Source organism: Eublepharis macularius, chromosome 5 (genome assembly GCF_028583425.1).
Source record: "Eublepharis macularius isolate TG4126 chromosome 5, MPM_Emac_v1.0, whole genome shotgun sequence".
Classification (NCBI taxonomy): Eukaryota; Metazoa; Chordata; class Lepidosauria; order Squamata; family Eublepharidae; genus Eublepharis; species Eublepharis macularius.
Window position 1 is genome coordinate 87,015,942 of NC_072794.1, and position 16,835 is coordinate 87,032,776.

General features: G+C 39.4%; 1 protein-coding gene across 1 annotated transcript; it reads right to left on the reverse strand.

Annotated features, from left to right (window-relative positions):
* Positions 1-4,319: 4,319 nt before the first annotated feature.
* On the reverse strand, positions 4,320-16,360 carry BTF3L4 (basic transcription factor 3 like 4). Its single transcript, XM_054981717.1, has 6 exons — positions 16,255-16,360; positions 13,519-13,583; positions 12,508-12,621; positions 10,283-10,484; positions 6,093-6,152; positions 4,320-4,736 (listed from the first exon to the last, which is right to left on the reverse strand). Exons 2-6 carry the CDS (start codon positions 13,570-13,572, stop codon positions 4,690-4,692), a joined length of 477 nt encoding a protein of 158 aa, XP_054837692.1. The 5' UTR covers positions 13,573-13,583; positions 16,255-16,360; the 3' UTR covers positions 4,320-4,689.
* Positions 16,361-16,835: the final 475 nt, after the last annotated feature.

The following is a 16,835-nucleotide window of genomic DNA, read 5'->3' on the forward strand; positions in this document are numbered from 1 at the left end:
ACCTGAATTGTCAAAGGGAACTCTGTGAAGAAACATTGTTGCTGTAACTAAATAATTAAGTAAAACACCACTCACCATTAAGAACCAGTAATATAATAAACTAGCTTAAAGGAAAATATTTTGCCTATTACTCATAGTGCAATCTGTACTACCAAACAAATTCTACCTCAGCACTTTAATTCCCTGACTAAACTTATTCCATCCATGCCTGTTTAATAAAGTTATTTTTTTAATATTATACAGTCTCCAGTGCCATTTCCAAGTTCCAACACAAAGGAAGAGAGGGCTCCTGCTTTTCCGCATCAAGTTCCTGGGCTGGGCTAAAAAGCCAAATTATAACCACTTCAAAATTATGACGGATTCAAACCAACCACAGAGACATGCTACTTGGTGCTGCTCAGCCAAAGCAGGCAAACTTGAATTTTGGTGGGAAAGTCTGCCTCATAGTGGGGGAGGGTTCCTCATAGCTGGTTATTACCTTAAGAGCCCTTCATGGCTAATCATCGAACCATGTACCAGCTGAATCCTTCAGACAGCCTTCTTTTACTAGCCTTGTAGGATTGTCTTATGACTAAGTGTGGGGCTTTTTCTGTCACATATCCAGTCCTCTGGAATTGCTCATCTAAGTGGATTTGAAAGGTGCCTTCATTCACATTTAATAAGGCATGTAGAACAGTTTTCATTCAGCGGGCACTTGGAGGGAAAACGTCTAGCATATTTGGCTACATTTTAAAAATCTGTTCATTGTTAGACTTGGGTCTGAAGAATTAAGGCAGGATATAAAATCTTAAAAAAATAAAGCTGCCAGTGCTACATAATTTATATTTTAATGAATTGCTTTAATGTTTAACCTAGAATGCGACATAGTATCAGAGCCAGTACATTGCCATTTAATAACTTGATGTGGTTTACAAATTCTATTTACTCAAATATGACATTAACAAATCAAGAAATAATAAAATTACTACCGCCACCACACACTGATTACACTCTAGTGCAGATGAAATGTATGATCATTGGAGGACTTGTTTTGATATGTTCTAGAAGACTGTTGGTCACAGACAAGGAAATAGTACAGTAGGAAATTGCACCCCCCAGGTGCAATTCAAGGTGTTATGACCTATAAAGCCTTTCATGGCCTAGAATCTCAGGAAGTCTCTTCCAGTGTACTTTTGTGCTGAAATTTGACTCATTAGATTAAGGGCTACTTGAGTATCCTCATCCAGGCAGCATCTATTCACTCCAGGGTGCCTGCATGGTAGAACAGCCTCCCTGTATAGGTCTATAGATTATCATTTGGACAGCAGGGCAAGGTTTGTTTATTTAAACAGGGCTTCCAATAGGCAAATGTTTCCCAATCTGAAGTTGTCTAAATCTGTGCTATGTATAGGTCTCTGTTATTTTATTCTGGTATATTTTTTAAAACAATTGCAAGTCAACTTGTATCTTTTCAGGCAACAGGTGGTCTAAAAATGTCTTAAATAAATACATTCATTTACCATCACTTTAATGGATTTCTATAAGCTATCATACTTTTAACAAATCAGAAGTGGTCGACAGTTCTTGCATACAATAAAACACACACAACTAACTATGTGTTACCTTGCTAATTTCCAAGTTTATGTAACAGTAAGAATTACAAATGAATTGGGGTTTGGGGGGTGGAAAGGTTATAAAGCAATTAGAATTATTCGGATTCTTAACCTTCAGTATCCTGAAGTAACTAATTTCATACTTATTAGACGGAAAATAGTCTTGTGTATTTTTAAAAATACACCTTGGATTCTATGCAATGCAAAACCTATGCTACATAAATGGCAATTTTCCTGCTTACCCCTTCCTGCTGCCATCTTCTATTCCCACCCCCCACCCCAGCAGTGGACTCCTAGGAACATCGAGGAGGTGAACGTCCATCCCCATCTTCTGGGAACGTAACAGGAGTATAGGATCCAAACCTATGTCACATTTGTGTATGGTATTAATCTCGGCAAAAAGGTTTGTAAATGTTAGTTTGCTGTCTCATGGTGAAGCACAGGGATTGTAAAGCAATGTGTCTACCGTGAATCAAAAGGGCATAAAGCAGTGTGTTTAGCATCTGTATGCACAAATAGAAAGGGCATAAACCCTCATTAAACAAGCCGACATCTGAGCAGTTATAGCATTTAAGAAAACCATTCCCAAATGCTTATACTGAAGTAAAAAAGTAAACTGGGATGATTGGAACAGTGGGATTTGGCAGAACATTTATCCAGCTCCCTATTTCTTTCAAAAAAAGGAGTATTACAAGTATTGCTGATTAAAGCATCACCTGCATTCACATTTTGTTCTAAGTACTTTGGGGAGAAGGAAACGACACACAAGAGGGAACATTGCCTCTTTTGCATTATTTTATTAAGATCTGTGTATTATATAAAATAGAACAGTAAACCCAAACAAGTCTATAAAATCAAGTGAGCAGTCCAGATGACAAACCACCACAAGTTCTACTTTCGTGGTTTAGACTGATGTCACTAGAGTGCTGACTTACTGATACCCTCACATTCAGTCAATGGGTACACATATCTACACAGAACGTGGATGTTTTAGAAGTAAGCCAAAGTAAGTTGATAAGAAAGATGGCTTTCCCAAGCCATAATTGCCCTTGACAAAGTTTGCAATGATGCTCAATTGCAAAAATTACATTAAGCACCTTTGAAAAACCACCGATAAGAGCTTCACATTGAGCATTTTGAAGGTCTGAAAACACTGTGCTGTAGCCTGTGATACTATCAGTATCCTCTGTGTATGAGAAGGGCTTCTATGTTTCAGTGTGACTGGAGCCATTATGTCCTCTGGAGTAGGTTGTAAATGAAGGTAAAATAGAATATAATCCTCAAAATTAATGTTCTAAACAGTGCAATCCTATGCAAAGTTATTCTGGTTTGAGCCCACTGAAATCAATGGCTTTAGACTGGAGTAACTGCATATGGTTGCACTGTAAGCCTCTTACAGCCTATGTAAACACAATTGATGGCCATTTCTTTGTTCATTCCGTATTGCCTAAACTACACTTCCAGATACTGGTATTCTGGAGAAAGATAGCAGCTCACCTGCTTAGGAGCCGCATTAACATGCTAGAATTGTTTGAAGTCTTCTAGAAAAACTATGTAACTGTGCATAAAGATGCACTATTTCACAGTGAACATCTGAGCAAACTTGGGAGAATGTTACTCTCCTATCAAAGTGAAATACTGCTGGAGAATATACCCACTGGTCAAAAGGAGAACAAACTCCTCTTTGCTGAGCTGAGATAAAAATCAACCAGCATTCAGCACTTTGAAGAGGGCTGAGTTTGAAATATGGCTAATTATAATCAAGAAGAAACCAAAGGTTGGATCTGGTGATCCACAGACACAAGGATCATGGATGTTACCTGTGTCCCCTGCCTCCTAGCAGTCCTGTCTGATGCTGGAAAAGCTTATTCCTGGAGCTGCAGGTTCAACATGATTTAACAGTCATGCAGGCTGGGAGGCTACAGCAGGGAGGACAAAGGGGAGTGAAATTACTCTCACCCTTAACAGAACAGGTAGAAAATGCGATTTCATTTCATCTTCCTTCACACTGCAGCCTCTCCCTTCTGGTATGCTTGTCCATGTGAATCCCACAATACTAGAAAAACTTTCTCAAGATCAGAAAGGACTGCTAAGAAGGCAGGAGGAACGCCAGAAAGATCCACAATGTCAGCACCTTCTGCAGACAGATTGCAGGATCCAATCCACAAAGTATTAAATCCAGCACTATGCTTTCACAAGCACACAATTTTCAGCTAGTAGAAACTAACTACCATGTTTTATCATAATCATTGCTATTGTTGCCTTTTCGCAGCAACCCTGTACAAACATGACAGTGGCCTTTTGCAGAAAAAAGTCATGGCACAGATGCAGGGCTGGCACTCAAGGGCAGAACACATGATAGTGTTTGTATGCAAGACAAAGTAGGTTATCCCTAATGCAACCCAAGTTAAGTGAGTGAGAGAAGAGCTTTAAAGAGGGGAAAAAAGCACTCTCGTTAAGTATTTTTTTTAAATGTTGCAGCAAACAGGCTTGTTAATATCCTGTCTTTGGTACAATTTAAAATCAAAAGGAGGCCAAAGTGAAGCTGCATGTATACGTTGTTAGTATGGAAGAGAAAAACATTTGCAAATACAATAGTTAGCACAAAAAAACTAAACCAAATTAATAATCAAGATCTGGAGTTCATGAAATGTGGACAAGACGGACTCACTTTTCACTATTTTCTGTGAACTGTTTGATTATAGGAGTAAGAAAAATTACTTTAACCAAGTTAAAGACTTATTTTATTTCTGCTTTATAGGGAGAAGGGAAAGTCAAATAGAACTGTTCTCCAATTTCCCTTCCACTGTACATAAAGCCACATACATACATCCACACACATGCACATCTCCTTTAATCTGTACTGAAAATCTTTTTTTTTCCTTTTTACCAAAAAGGTTGATCCTGGGTACAAGTGCAAAATGCAAAAATCAACTGACAGGAAATGCTGAATAAACAGCATAATTAAAATACAAAGTATTTTATATTATTGAACTATTAAACGGGTAATGTTCGCTGTTTCTGTAAAACTTTGGAACCACACAGCTGACTTTTTAAATCTAGTCCATGTCAACTTCCAGAACTATTACTGAATTAATTAATTAGCTTCATTTTTTGATGCTTCGTCAAAGTTTTCTACAAGATCTGAAAAGACAGAAATATTTACAGTTAACATTCAACACCATATTTCTCTTTGGAGCATACAGAATAATGAAAACAATTCCTGCATAATTATTTTAATTCAAAAGTATAATTACAAAAGAATCCTTTTGTTTATTAGAGCCTAACATTTTAATAGATGGTTCTAGGACTAGCAATTATACCAGGGCAGCAGTGAAACAAGTGTCATCCTCTTGTAGCCCTTCTATGATTGGCATCTGACAATGGAATAGTTGTTAGGCAGGCTGAGTTCAACTATTCCACAAAACTGATTTAATCTCCTCAATGTAATAAGCACATCTTTGACTTACAGAAAACAGATTTCTGCATAACAAATAGCAAGTGCAAGTAGCATGTTGGAATCTGTCTGAATTTCATGTATGGAAGCACAATTTCCCTGACTCCCCTGAAATACTACTGGTGGGGCACGGGGGTGTTAGGGTCAGGGAATGCCCAGAAGCAACATGAGGAAAGCATTAGAGAGCTGCTGCAAGACAGTGGAATTATGCCTCCTCTTGCACATGTTGATCCTTTCAATGGGATCCAGTATGATTCCAAAATTCAATTCTGTTCACCAACAATGCACAAAATACATGAAATTTTTTATTGTTATTTGAAAATATTCCAGCTGCAATGTTTTTGTGAATGGGCTAAATGGCACAAAAATCGATCACCCACTGACATATAGGACCAACAAGATAAAATGCTTCTGAATGATTGTACATTAACAAACATACAGTCATTCACACCCAATTCTACTGATTACTTCAGTATCATGAATCCCTGGCTTTTCTTGTCCTTAAAGGATAATTCTAACACAGAACCAGTCATTCACATTAAACACCAATTTTTTAACACAGGAGTTCAGAATACAAACTCTTGGCTAAAGTAAATGATAGAAATCGTCTCTAATCTCTGCAGTTAATTTACCCAACAATGCTTCAAACAAGCAATGACAATGTTTTGTAACAGCATACAGGCACTATAGTAGGGGCTAATTTGCATGACATGAACACCTCAACACAAGGTGCCACATGGAAGCAGTTTAGCCTCTATGCTGTTGATGTGAAGCGTACCTTAGCAAAGGGGCCAAAAAGGGAGGAAGGAGACAGTGATCTCATCCTATGATCCTAACCTACCCAACAGAGGCCTCTGTCCTTCTGCACCAACTACTCTTCGGAACTGTAGGCATGGCAGTATGTATGCAGCCTAAGGTCGACCTTCAAGTTCTCTGGGCTGGGCCTTCTAAAAGCAACTTAAGGTTAACTTAAAAGCTCCAAGATGTTATTGTCTGGAAATATGTTTACTCTTAAATGTTCAAATTGAACTAAAGAGTCCTACCAGGAACGTCATCATCTTCTTCATCAATATCTTCTGATTTTGGTACTTTGCTATCCAACACTGTAAAATAAAATTATCTTAACTGATATATGGAATTAACAGAATTATTTCATTACAAAAGACTATACTACCCACAAGAAAACATACAAAATCTAAGTGCAACCTTGCAAAGAGTCAGATTGTTATGTAAAAGTGGCAAAACTGCTGTCTAGGAAACACTGAGTTGAATGGTAACAGAGTTTCACTAGTGAACAATGTTCTCCTGTCTTCTATAGTCCCGGTATCTCCCAAAAAGCTGTTACTCAAGGACAATGAAGATCAGAAACGATCAGAAGATGCAACTTGCATGGGAAAGCCAAACTTCCCTACTTCCACTCATGCAAAGACACGTATTTCTACAGGGACCATCATGAAGTATCTGGATAGATAGCTAGAAAAACTTGTAATTCTACTGTAGATTGAAAATGAATACAATCGCAATTGAAAAATACTGCAGCCCTTTCTGTGGTTGCAGTATGAAACAATTCCGTTCCAACAAAAATACAAAACAGTCCAGCTTGCCATAATCAATGTCGTTTGGTGTAGTGGTTAAGCCTGTTTGCTGTAGTGGTTAAGAGCGTGGGACTCTAATCTGGAGAACTGGGTTTGATTCCCCATTCCTCCACTTGAAGCCAGCTGGGTGACCCCAGTCACAGCTTCTAGGAGCCTTCTCAGCCCCACCCAGCTCACAGGGTGTTTTGTTGTGCGAATAATAAGCCCTTTTGTAAACTGCTGAGTGGGCATTAAGATGTCCTGAAGGGCGGTATATAAATCAAATGTTGTTATTGTTGTTATTAAACACACTACAACTAGAGATATAACATTTCTAGAAATTTTGATGCCACAAGGGGAAAAAAATCTATCCTTGTTTTCTGCCAGTGTGTGAAGACTTGTTTGTTTGGCATTTCCCGACTGTTTTTGGCACTCGTCCCTGGTTGTTTATATGTTTACATAATCTATAGTCCTCCTTTCTCACTTAAGATTCAAGGCAGATTACATTTTGTAATTCAATACAACCAGCAACAGGGACTTAAAAGAACTGCATCCTATGTTACTGAAAGGCTCTTAATTTTTTGTCATTTGAGAGGTAGGAAATGCCATGACCCCCTCTGACCAGCCCAGTGACTCTGACTTGGAGGGCTCAGAGGAAGAGCCTGAGGAGCCAAGGCCAGGGAACCAGGAGGACCAGAGTGAGCAGGGAGGATCTGCCTGGATCCAGAACAGCCACACTACTCAGTGGTAAATTCCACTCTGGAGGAAGACACAGTAAATATACACTAAACAATTAAATATGAATTTTTATATATAAATATATAAATCTTTAAAGTATTTAAAGGTGAAATATGACTAGTGCTTAATAAATACGTAACAAAATATCTCTATAGAAAGTCAATAAATACAGTATGCAAATTTATACAAGTGTCGGCCAAATACAAAAAGCATCCTCTCACATGTATCTAATAGGACAAATACTTTCTTTAAATTTTAGGTGGTGTAGCCAAAGAAAGCGGACCAGAAGTCCAGTAATTCAAAAGGTAAGTGTTTTGATCCAGTTGGATGAGTAGTACTAATTCTTCTTTCTTTTTAGGTGGAACTGAGAGGGTGAAGTGGAGACTCAAAGGGATCCCCCTGCCCGACAAGACACCAGCTAACAGATCATATTTGTTTCATGCACACGACACTTCATCACGGGCCAGAAAGCAGTCCACCAGATAAAATAATTAGTGCTAATTTAATGTGAGACAAAATTTAAATGCATCCATTTGGCATTGAGCCACTGCTTTGCTGCATGCCGAATGGATGCGTTTAAATTTTGTCTCAAATTAAATCAGCACTAATTATTGTATCTGGCGGACTGCTTTCTGGCCCCTTTAGCCGGCCTCTTGTCGGGCAGGGGGATCCCTTTGGATCCCTACTCCACCTTCTCAGTTCCACCTAAAAAGAAGAAATGGAAAAAAAGAAGAATTAGTACTACTCATCCAACTGGTTCAAAACACTTACCTGTTGAATTACTGGACTTCTCCTGGTCCGCTGTCTTTGGCTATACTACCTAAAAATTAAAGAAAGGATTTGTCCTATTAGATACAGGGCTCTGAGTAGTGCTGCTTTGCAGAATCCTGGCCAAAGCACAGCTCAGTCTCAGGCACCTCAACACCTGCCACTAAATGTAGCTGAGTCACAATACTTCTCAGTGTATTTAGACTGAGGCTTGAGAAGACTACATTGCTAGATCAACCAATTCACTAGGCACAACCCCTGTGCTCCAAGCACCCTGCTTTTCAAAAACAAAAATCTCAGGAGTTTTTTTCAGAGCTCCCCCAAATTTCCCAATCAGAAAAAAGTCTGAAAAAGGACACTCCCCCTTCCAAAAAAAAGTTTGTTTTTTCCCAGGCCTTCACATCTCTATCTACAAGTAAATATTTTAAGTACGCAAAAAACTTCCCCAGTTTATTCAAAAAGCAAGTGTCTCCTGAAGTAGGAGTCTATTTTTAAACAAAAACAGAATACGTAAATAAGGGGAATTAAACCCTCCTCTATCCCAAAATTTACTGGTGCTTGAAGCGCTTTTTTGAAACACTGGAAGTGAGCTGCATTGGGGGGGGGAAAGGTTTCAAACAATGGAATAAAGCATAGGAGAGGGCAATTATTAGTTATCCTGTCTCATGTGCTCTACATTTATTTTTAAAACGACATCCCTTCCCAGTTCTGTTACATGTAGCTACAGCTTTCCCCCCCATACTTGGGTTAACAGCAACCAGGGGCAAGGGGAGATGGTGAGATTTTTATTGGGAAACTACAAATCTGAAAGACACAATGATCTTAGAAATGTGATCCTTGCTAATCACTAACATAAAGGGCAGGCCTCTGGCACAGAACTACAATGGAGCAAGGAACAGTAAGCAACTATTCTACAGCTTATGCAGAATCAAGAAAGCACCCACCCCAAAGCCAGTGGACAGTGCAACGATTGGTAGAAAGTAGAAATGATGGGAACATCTGCTAACTCTTCTGGTTGGAAGATAACTCTATTGCCTAAATTATCTAGTCACTCTCTCCCTTTGCTGCCCTTCCTACTTACTCAGCTTCTGAAACTGACAGTGAGGTGTTAGAACAACCTGTTTCAGTATCTGTTGAGTTTAACAAATATCGTTATTTTTAGGGACCTGATTAATAACATTAAACAATAGAAGAATTTCAGACTGGATTTTGTTTTATTTCCAAATGCATATCCCTAACATAAAACACATACAGAGGACAGGTTTAAAGCACAGCCCACTGAATGGGCTCTCAGCTATCTTACTTAACAGGCTTCTGGTATGGGTAAAATAGGACAGCAATGCAGAATAAAAATACGATGAATTTCTCATTAAGGAAGGCTACTATTTCTAATTAGACAGAAATCCAAATGGCAAGATAAACTGCAACAACCCACTCTCCTTTCATGGCAATATTCTTTACACAGCTCCACAATTCACTCACATATGGCTCGTTTACTGGATCATACAAAAACAATTAATTTAAATGTTTATATCCTGCCTTTCTTCTTGGCTCTAGACCATGAATAACAAATAGAAACATCATTATCAAAAACGTTGAAAATTAAATCCCAGATAACATGCCCTTCTCCCAAAGGATGCCTGTGGAGTATACCTCAATAAAAACCTTGGCAAATAAAATTACCTCACAGCATCCTCTGAAAATATCTAGAAGCAACACCCCACTCATCTTCTCAGGGAGCCTGTTCCACAAAGAGGAAGCTACAATGGGGAAGGCATGGAGCCCTGATTGATACCAAAGGAACTACTTTAAGTGCAGGAACAGCCTGAGGACCATATAAAATAAACCTTAATGAATAAGGCTGTGGCTGTGAATGGAGCAGGAAGAGCCTACACCAATGATGTAATAAAGGAAAACACATAGCAAAGCATCCACATATTTCTTGCAAAATTAGGGTAATACTTGCATACTGACTGAACTGTTAAACTTGATGTTAGTTTTAGCTATTCTACAGTACTTGAAACTCTAGATGTGTGACAAAAGTAAATTTACAAAGTCAAGTAAAGCTGGCCATTAAAATTATGGAATGACTTGTTTATTAAGTAAGCAACAGAAATTACGTTTCAAGGTCTGCACTGATCTCAGATACCTACCTTGCCTTGGGAACTGTTCAGCTAATTTTCTGAGACTTGTTAAACTGTCAGCACCCAACTGGCTTAAGATGCCAGGTAGCATTTCCGTGATCGGTTTAGCTTCAGCATGACCAGTAATAGCAAATGTGTTTGCAGATAGTGAAGCCTGGACCTTAGGATTGTTAAAATGAATGACTGTTCCATCATCTTTTATCATATTCACCTGTTTAAAAATAGGTATATTACTATTCAGAAGTCTTAAATTCATCAGCTTACCAGAAAGTATTTCCAAGGATTAATTTTATAATAAACATTCATAACATAGCAGGCTAGCTAATGGAATTGATATCAATGGAATTTATATACATTATTGTTAAACACACAAAATATACAAAAAGGTAAGCTAGAAGTGTAAGATTTTTCAATGCAATCAGCATTCACTTTAACACACAACTGAAGCTGCAGATGATTTTATCTTAGTTCTGTTTAAAAATTTAAGTAAAGGAATGTCTCTTAAATTTAGCTCTCATGGGAATTAAAATTCCTTATGTCCTCTTTCTTACTGCAGGCTACAACTCACTAAAATTCTCCATCTGGGGGCTAGTGAAGCCCAGGAACAGTGTGAGGGCCTGCAGGGGGAGGAGTGCTTGCACTAGTGGAACAAAGCACAGGATACAACATAAAAGTGACCTATAAAGCCCTATGCGGACTGGGCCCAGCATACCTTCGGGACCGCCTCTCCCCTTATGTTCCCCAGAGGTCGCTTCAATCAGCCACTAAGAACGTGCTGATGGTCCCTGGCCCCAGGGAGGTCCGCCTGGCCTCTACCAGAGCCAGGGCCTTTTCGGTTCTGGCTCCAACCTGGGGGAACTCTCTGTCTGAGGAAACTAGGGCCCAGCAGGATTTGTTATCTTTCCACCGGGCCTGCAAGACGGAGATGTTCTGCCAGGCATTTGGTGGGGGCTAGGCTGTCCTCTCGCCGGCCATACCACTGAAGACCTTCCACCACCCATGCAGGAAAATGCTGTATTCTAATATTTTATACCCGCCAATTTTAATTGTTTTGATATAACATTTTAATGTTTTTATAATTGTTTATAATGTTTTTACTGTTTTAAACTGTTGTTAAACCGCCCTGAGCCCATCTGACAGGGAGGGCGGTCTAGAAATGTGATTAAATAAAATAAAAAAAATCTTTATCCCTGTAATTTTATTAGTACTGCCTATTTTGGAAAATATCAGAAAAACTGCCATGCAGTATCTCGCAAACAAACAGAGGACCTTCCTTGCCTTCCTTTCTCACTGCAGCCCAAAATGCCCCCAGAAATGCCACTCCTTGGGGATAAGAGACCACAGGAAGAGAATGAGAGGTGTGTTGGAGGTCAACAGCACAAGGGGTGATGGAGGAGGAATTGACAAGAACCCTCCCCCCTTCCACCATTGGAAATTTTCCAATGAATCCAAGCCATAAGATGCATCTACAATACAAATATAAACTAGTATGAAGCCTATGTAACAAAGAATTCTCAGCATTTGCAACATATACAAGGGGGGCACACTCAAGTTTTGAACTAATTTCTAATCATTTTAAGTTGTGGAATTTGGCTTTTTTTTTTTTTTTAGGTTGCCATCAAATCTGCCCTTAGCAGAATGACTCTTTACCGTGCCGCCTAAATACAAAGCACCATAATGTCAAAGTGACCCACAACATCACTCTGTCACACCCTGATCTTTACAGAGTGCACTAGTATCACATCCCCTTCTGGCGGTCAGCCAGAGTATACAACTTAGCCCCAGACTTGATCCAGCAAAGTTAAGTTGCTTTTTACTTTTCTCCAACAGCTGGTATAAGCAACTACTTGAATGTGCAATCATCCTCTAAACAGAGTTACACGTTTCTAAGTGCACTGAAGTCAATAGGCTCTGTGAGCTTAAAAGCATGTAACTTTCCTTAGGGCAAGCATGGCATCAGTGCAATCTTAAAAACATTTTCCTTGGAGTAAGCCCCATTAAACAGATTTCAGTAGGATTCTAAGTAGATGGCACTGTACATTACCAAATGTAGTGGATGGTTACTCTCCATTTCCACATTCAGGGTTACATGCAGATATTCATGTGCAGTTATTTTCATGCATAATATCCTTAAAAGAGGAGTGTTCTATGTTTATACTGGAAAGAACTATTTCATGTGATTGTTGTGTAAATCAAAGAACAAAGCTTTCAGAAAATGTTTTTCACTAATGTACCTCTTCAATGCCAGCAATATTGTTTACTGCCAACTTTTTGAGGGAACTCTGAAGCTTTTTGTCGTCAGCTGTTGCTGTTCTATGAACTACCTTCTTCTTTCTACGAGCTGTACCCTGAAACACACATGAGAAAATTAGTATCATTACAGATCAAGTAAATCTGTCCCATCAGTTTATCAAAAACTTTGTAACAGTCCTGTGACATATTAAAAATTATTAATATATTTATTGAGGTATGAGATTTTGTAAGACAATATATCAGTAGATGTTTTTAAATGTATCAAATTCAGATGAAGGAGAGGCAGAGCAGGGAACTGCAGGTCATCACAGCTGCAAATAGGAACAACTGTGTCCACTTACTTACAGCATTCCAACACAGTTCTGTCTGAAAGAAAGGAAGCCAAGTGCGTGATCACAGACCTCACTGTATCTACAGCTGTTAGGCCCAGCTACACTACCAGCTCCATTTTTGCCATCTATTCTTTAAGGAGGAGATGGAAATGTGAGACTGAAGATGATTTGCCTAATAAATAAGTTGAATTTATTTTTAAAAAATTATACCTCCTCTTTCCTCTAAAACAGCCTTCATGACAGTTTAAAAATCCACATGATTAAAGACAATATGCATACACTGTAATATCTTTAAAAATTAACAGTATGCTGAAACAAACATAACAAATGTAATCACCAGATGAATATCAGTTAGTATTAAAGTATATGGAAAACAAAATGGCATTTTAGCTTGCCCCTAAAAGATAATGAAGATAGTTTCAGACACATGTGCTTTGGTAGGGAATTGCATAAGCAAAGCACCACTACAGGAAATGCCTGGTCTGGCAGCCTCTTCTTTAACCTCCAAAAGTGCTTCCCCCTCTCCTGGAGAAGGCTCTCAGAAGACAATTATAGGCATGTTATAAGGCATGTCTGCATTAGAATGAACAACAGTCTGCTGAACCGATATTGTTAATCAAAACCTGAAAGTATGGAAGATAATGCCTCTTCTATTCATACCTTTCCACCTATTCGGACCTGAGCCTGAAGTTTGGCCAGCTTTTCTTGATTCATCTTGCTCTATCCTGAAAAAGCACACACACCAGGTAGGATTAAAACATATTCAGATTTTTTAAAAAATCGTTTGACTATGTTTTCAGAATATTAAATACACAAGTTCTAATTTATCAAAACATTTATATGCCTGCAACTCTCCTGTCCAAGTCAAGATCCAACAGTTTTCTAAATGCTCAAACTCAAGCAACCAACTAAAAATAACAGCATCTCTCTGTATTCCTGCTTTTTTAGAAAAAGAAAGCAAAAACATGTTACTTCTCCCTCCTCACAGCCCTAAAGTGCCTTCAGGCAAGAGAAGAAGAAGATTACTCTCTGCCATTAAAATGTACCTGGCTGGTTGGCCTCTATTATAATATCACCCCTAACTTCAGAGCTTACTTTTCTCCATAGTAAAAAGCTGCAGCCATTGACAAGGCAGGGAGAAATAAAAGTATGCACAAAGGAAAACCACTGAATATGGACTAAATTTGTTCAACTATCCAAGCGAGAAACAGTCTCTCACTGCTTAACCAAGCCCTAAATTAAAATCCATTTACTTTTTATCACAGAATTCAATGGAAGCCACAGTTTGGTCACCCCCTCCATTTGCATATAACTCTACACTTCCATCAGAACAGCTCTATCATCTTAGTCATGCTAGAGCGTGCCAGAATGTTGGGAACATGTGTGACAGAAAACAAAGAGAATTTTGGAAACTGGTATTACACCATCTTCTAAGGAGCTTACAGCAGCAACTCAGCCTCACACGCTCCTGCAATGTAGGACTGAGTAACTTGCCCAAGGAAGTAACTTGCCCAAGAAAATGTAGCAGGATTCACAAGTAAGTGGAGATTTTAATCCAAAGTTCCCACACCTCATTCCACCAGTGTATCCAACCCAAAGATTCAGTTGTGCAGCAAAATCCTAAACATGTATACTTCCATTTTAAAAATGTGGCCAAGTTAACATGCACAGAATTGCAACCTTATAAACATAAAAAACCTCAATCCTAAAATATCTGCATACAAATAAAGACCAATAAACACTGCTCATTTATAAAGAATTGCATATATTCTCATAATGGTCAAATTGACGTGTATTTTTGTACTGAGCTTGACAAATATATTGGGAAGCTACTTTTCAAAATGCATATACTGAGATGAAAACATGCATGCAGCCTTTTTTAATATGAGTATACAAACATATAAGATAAGCATTTAAATGTCACAGTAACTCAAAATCCACTGCATTGGGCCCATGCCCAGCTTGCTTCTCATGCCATATGCTCTCTTTAATCCTTCCTTATCACACATACTACAATTAAAGATTCCTGGGTTGAAATCAGTTCTAATTCCCTGATGTACAAATGAAGGCACTCGGGTAAATACATCTGATGGGAAGAAAGAAGAAGATAGACGTTTTCCAAAACTGGCAACTGCAATACCTGTATCAATGACTTGTGTAATATGTTCCAATCACCCACCCCAAGTGTACAAATACTTATGAAAGATTAGGAAAAACACTCCTATTCTAATAAAATGTGGAGTCAAAAGGCCATAAAAGAGAAGAATATTTACAAAAGTTCAACAGTGTATGAACCAGCCATGCATTCCACAGACCAAAGGAGTCCTAAAGAGAAGAGGGCAATCAAAATTAATGAATGGTCTCTAAATCAAAATAATTGCATAGGACACCCCCCTCCCAAAGCATGTCTGTAGGATGACATTATAAATCAAGCACAACATGAAAATTAACTCCTCTCAAATTTCATCTAAGTACTGTTCAGTTGTTGCAGTGCTACTGATTAGTTAACATGTCCTGCTCAACTATTTTTATGATTAACTTAGTTTTAAATGTATGTAACGTTATTTGTGGAAAAAGTAGGATATGAAAATGTAAATAATTAAAAAAACGTGCAGAACGGTTTACAAGGAGATAGAAAAGAAACTTCACATTACCAAGGGAAGATTGATACATTGTAGTGCAACGACTGTAGCGCTGACCTGAGACCAGAGAGATCCAAATTCAAACCATTACCCAATCACAAACTCGGGCCAGTCACCATTTCCCTGCTTAACCTATCTCACAGTGTTGTAATGAGAATTAAAGAGAGAAATCATGTCTGCCAGGCAGAGGTCTCTGGAGGAAAGGCAAGGTGTTAACAAGGTTCGGTGTGACACGTGAGGTGTCCCAGGCGTCTTAGGGGAACTCACTCAATATATAACACTGAAGAAAGAACCCCCCCCCCCCCCAATAATGAAATCAACATGCTCAAGTGGAGGGCAATGAGCTCCAGCCTAGGAAAGTAATCTCCTGAAAAACTGCAGGAGTCAAGTAAAGGCAAAATCTACTCCGATGGCTGCTTTAAGGAAGGGGTGGAGCCAGCGCAGAAACATAGGACCGGTGCTAGGAAGAGTCTCGGGCGTGAGAGTATTCACACGAGGCAGTCACACTCTAGGCACAGGTGGGGCCGCGTGGCTTTTACTGCCGAAGTATCAGATCGAAGCCTATCATTCTCCCCCCCTCCCCCCCATAAGCACCGAGCCGTAGGCCCATTCTCCTCCCCCGAGCTGCTCGGTCTTCAGTAGCCCCTCCCACCCCCCATAGCACTCTGCGCGAAACAAGAAATAGCGGGCACGGCCTGCACGGAAGGATTAGGAAAGGCGCAAAAGCCAGAAGGGTCAGGCAAGAAGTTTTCACCTAAGTCCGACGAACCTTCCGAGGACAACACGCGGCAAGAGCAAGATGGCGCCTAGCTGAGGAAAGAGAGCGGCCCAGAGAAAGGAGCCCTCGGACCACAGGATGATCGCCCCGCCCCTCACACCCGATTGGAAGAGAACAGGGCTGCCTTTGCGGAACTCCAGGCGGCCCGACCCGCCTCGCCAGGTCTTCCGCTTTTCCCTGACTTAGACAATACAGCTGCAGGCCGTGCGGACAGCGCGGCAAGGGTGTCTATAAAATAAGGCATACCGAGAGTTGTGGTCTTTAGGAGACTGGAAAGGGAGGCGGATCTAATATCCTGTTCCTTCAACAGAGACATAATAGGCTTAATTTTCCCGATGGTTTTCAGTGCAATTCTATGAAGAGTTACTCCAGTCTAAGCACTGTGTACCTTCATGCCAAACATTAAGACTCGATTCAAGGGACAGGATATTTTTTTCTCCAGACCTGTTGACGCCGTTATCCAAAGAAAGGTTTCTTTTGTTCCTCGTTACTATTTTTTTAGGTAATGTTTCGCACATTAAAGCCATTTCAGTGGTGAGAATATCACTGAAAATTCA

Bases quoted from the DNA above. Each gene is read 5' to 3' on its own strand.
- BTF3L4 (XM_054981717.1), bottom strand. From the start codon at position 13,572: ATGAATCAAGAAAAGCTGGCCAAACTTCAGGCTCAGGTCCGAATAGGT. The intron at 10,485-12,507 runs GTACATTAGTGA...ATTTTTAAACAG, and splicing joins ATATTGCTGGCATTGAAGAG to GTGAATATGATAAAAGATGA. The intron at 4,737-6,092 runs GTAGGACTCTTT...CTGTCTTTTCAG, and splicing joins AGAAGATGATGACGTTCCTG to ATCTTGTAGAAAACTTTGAC.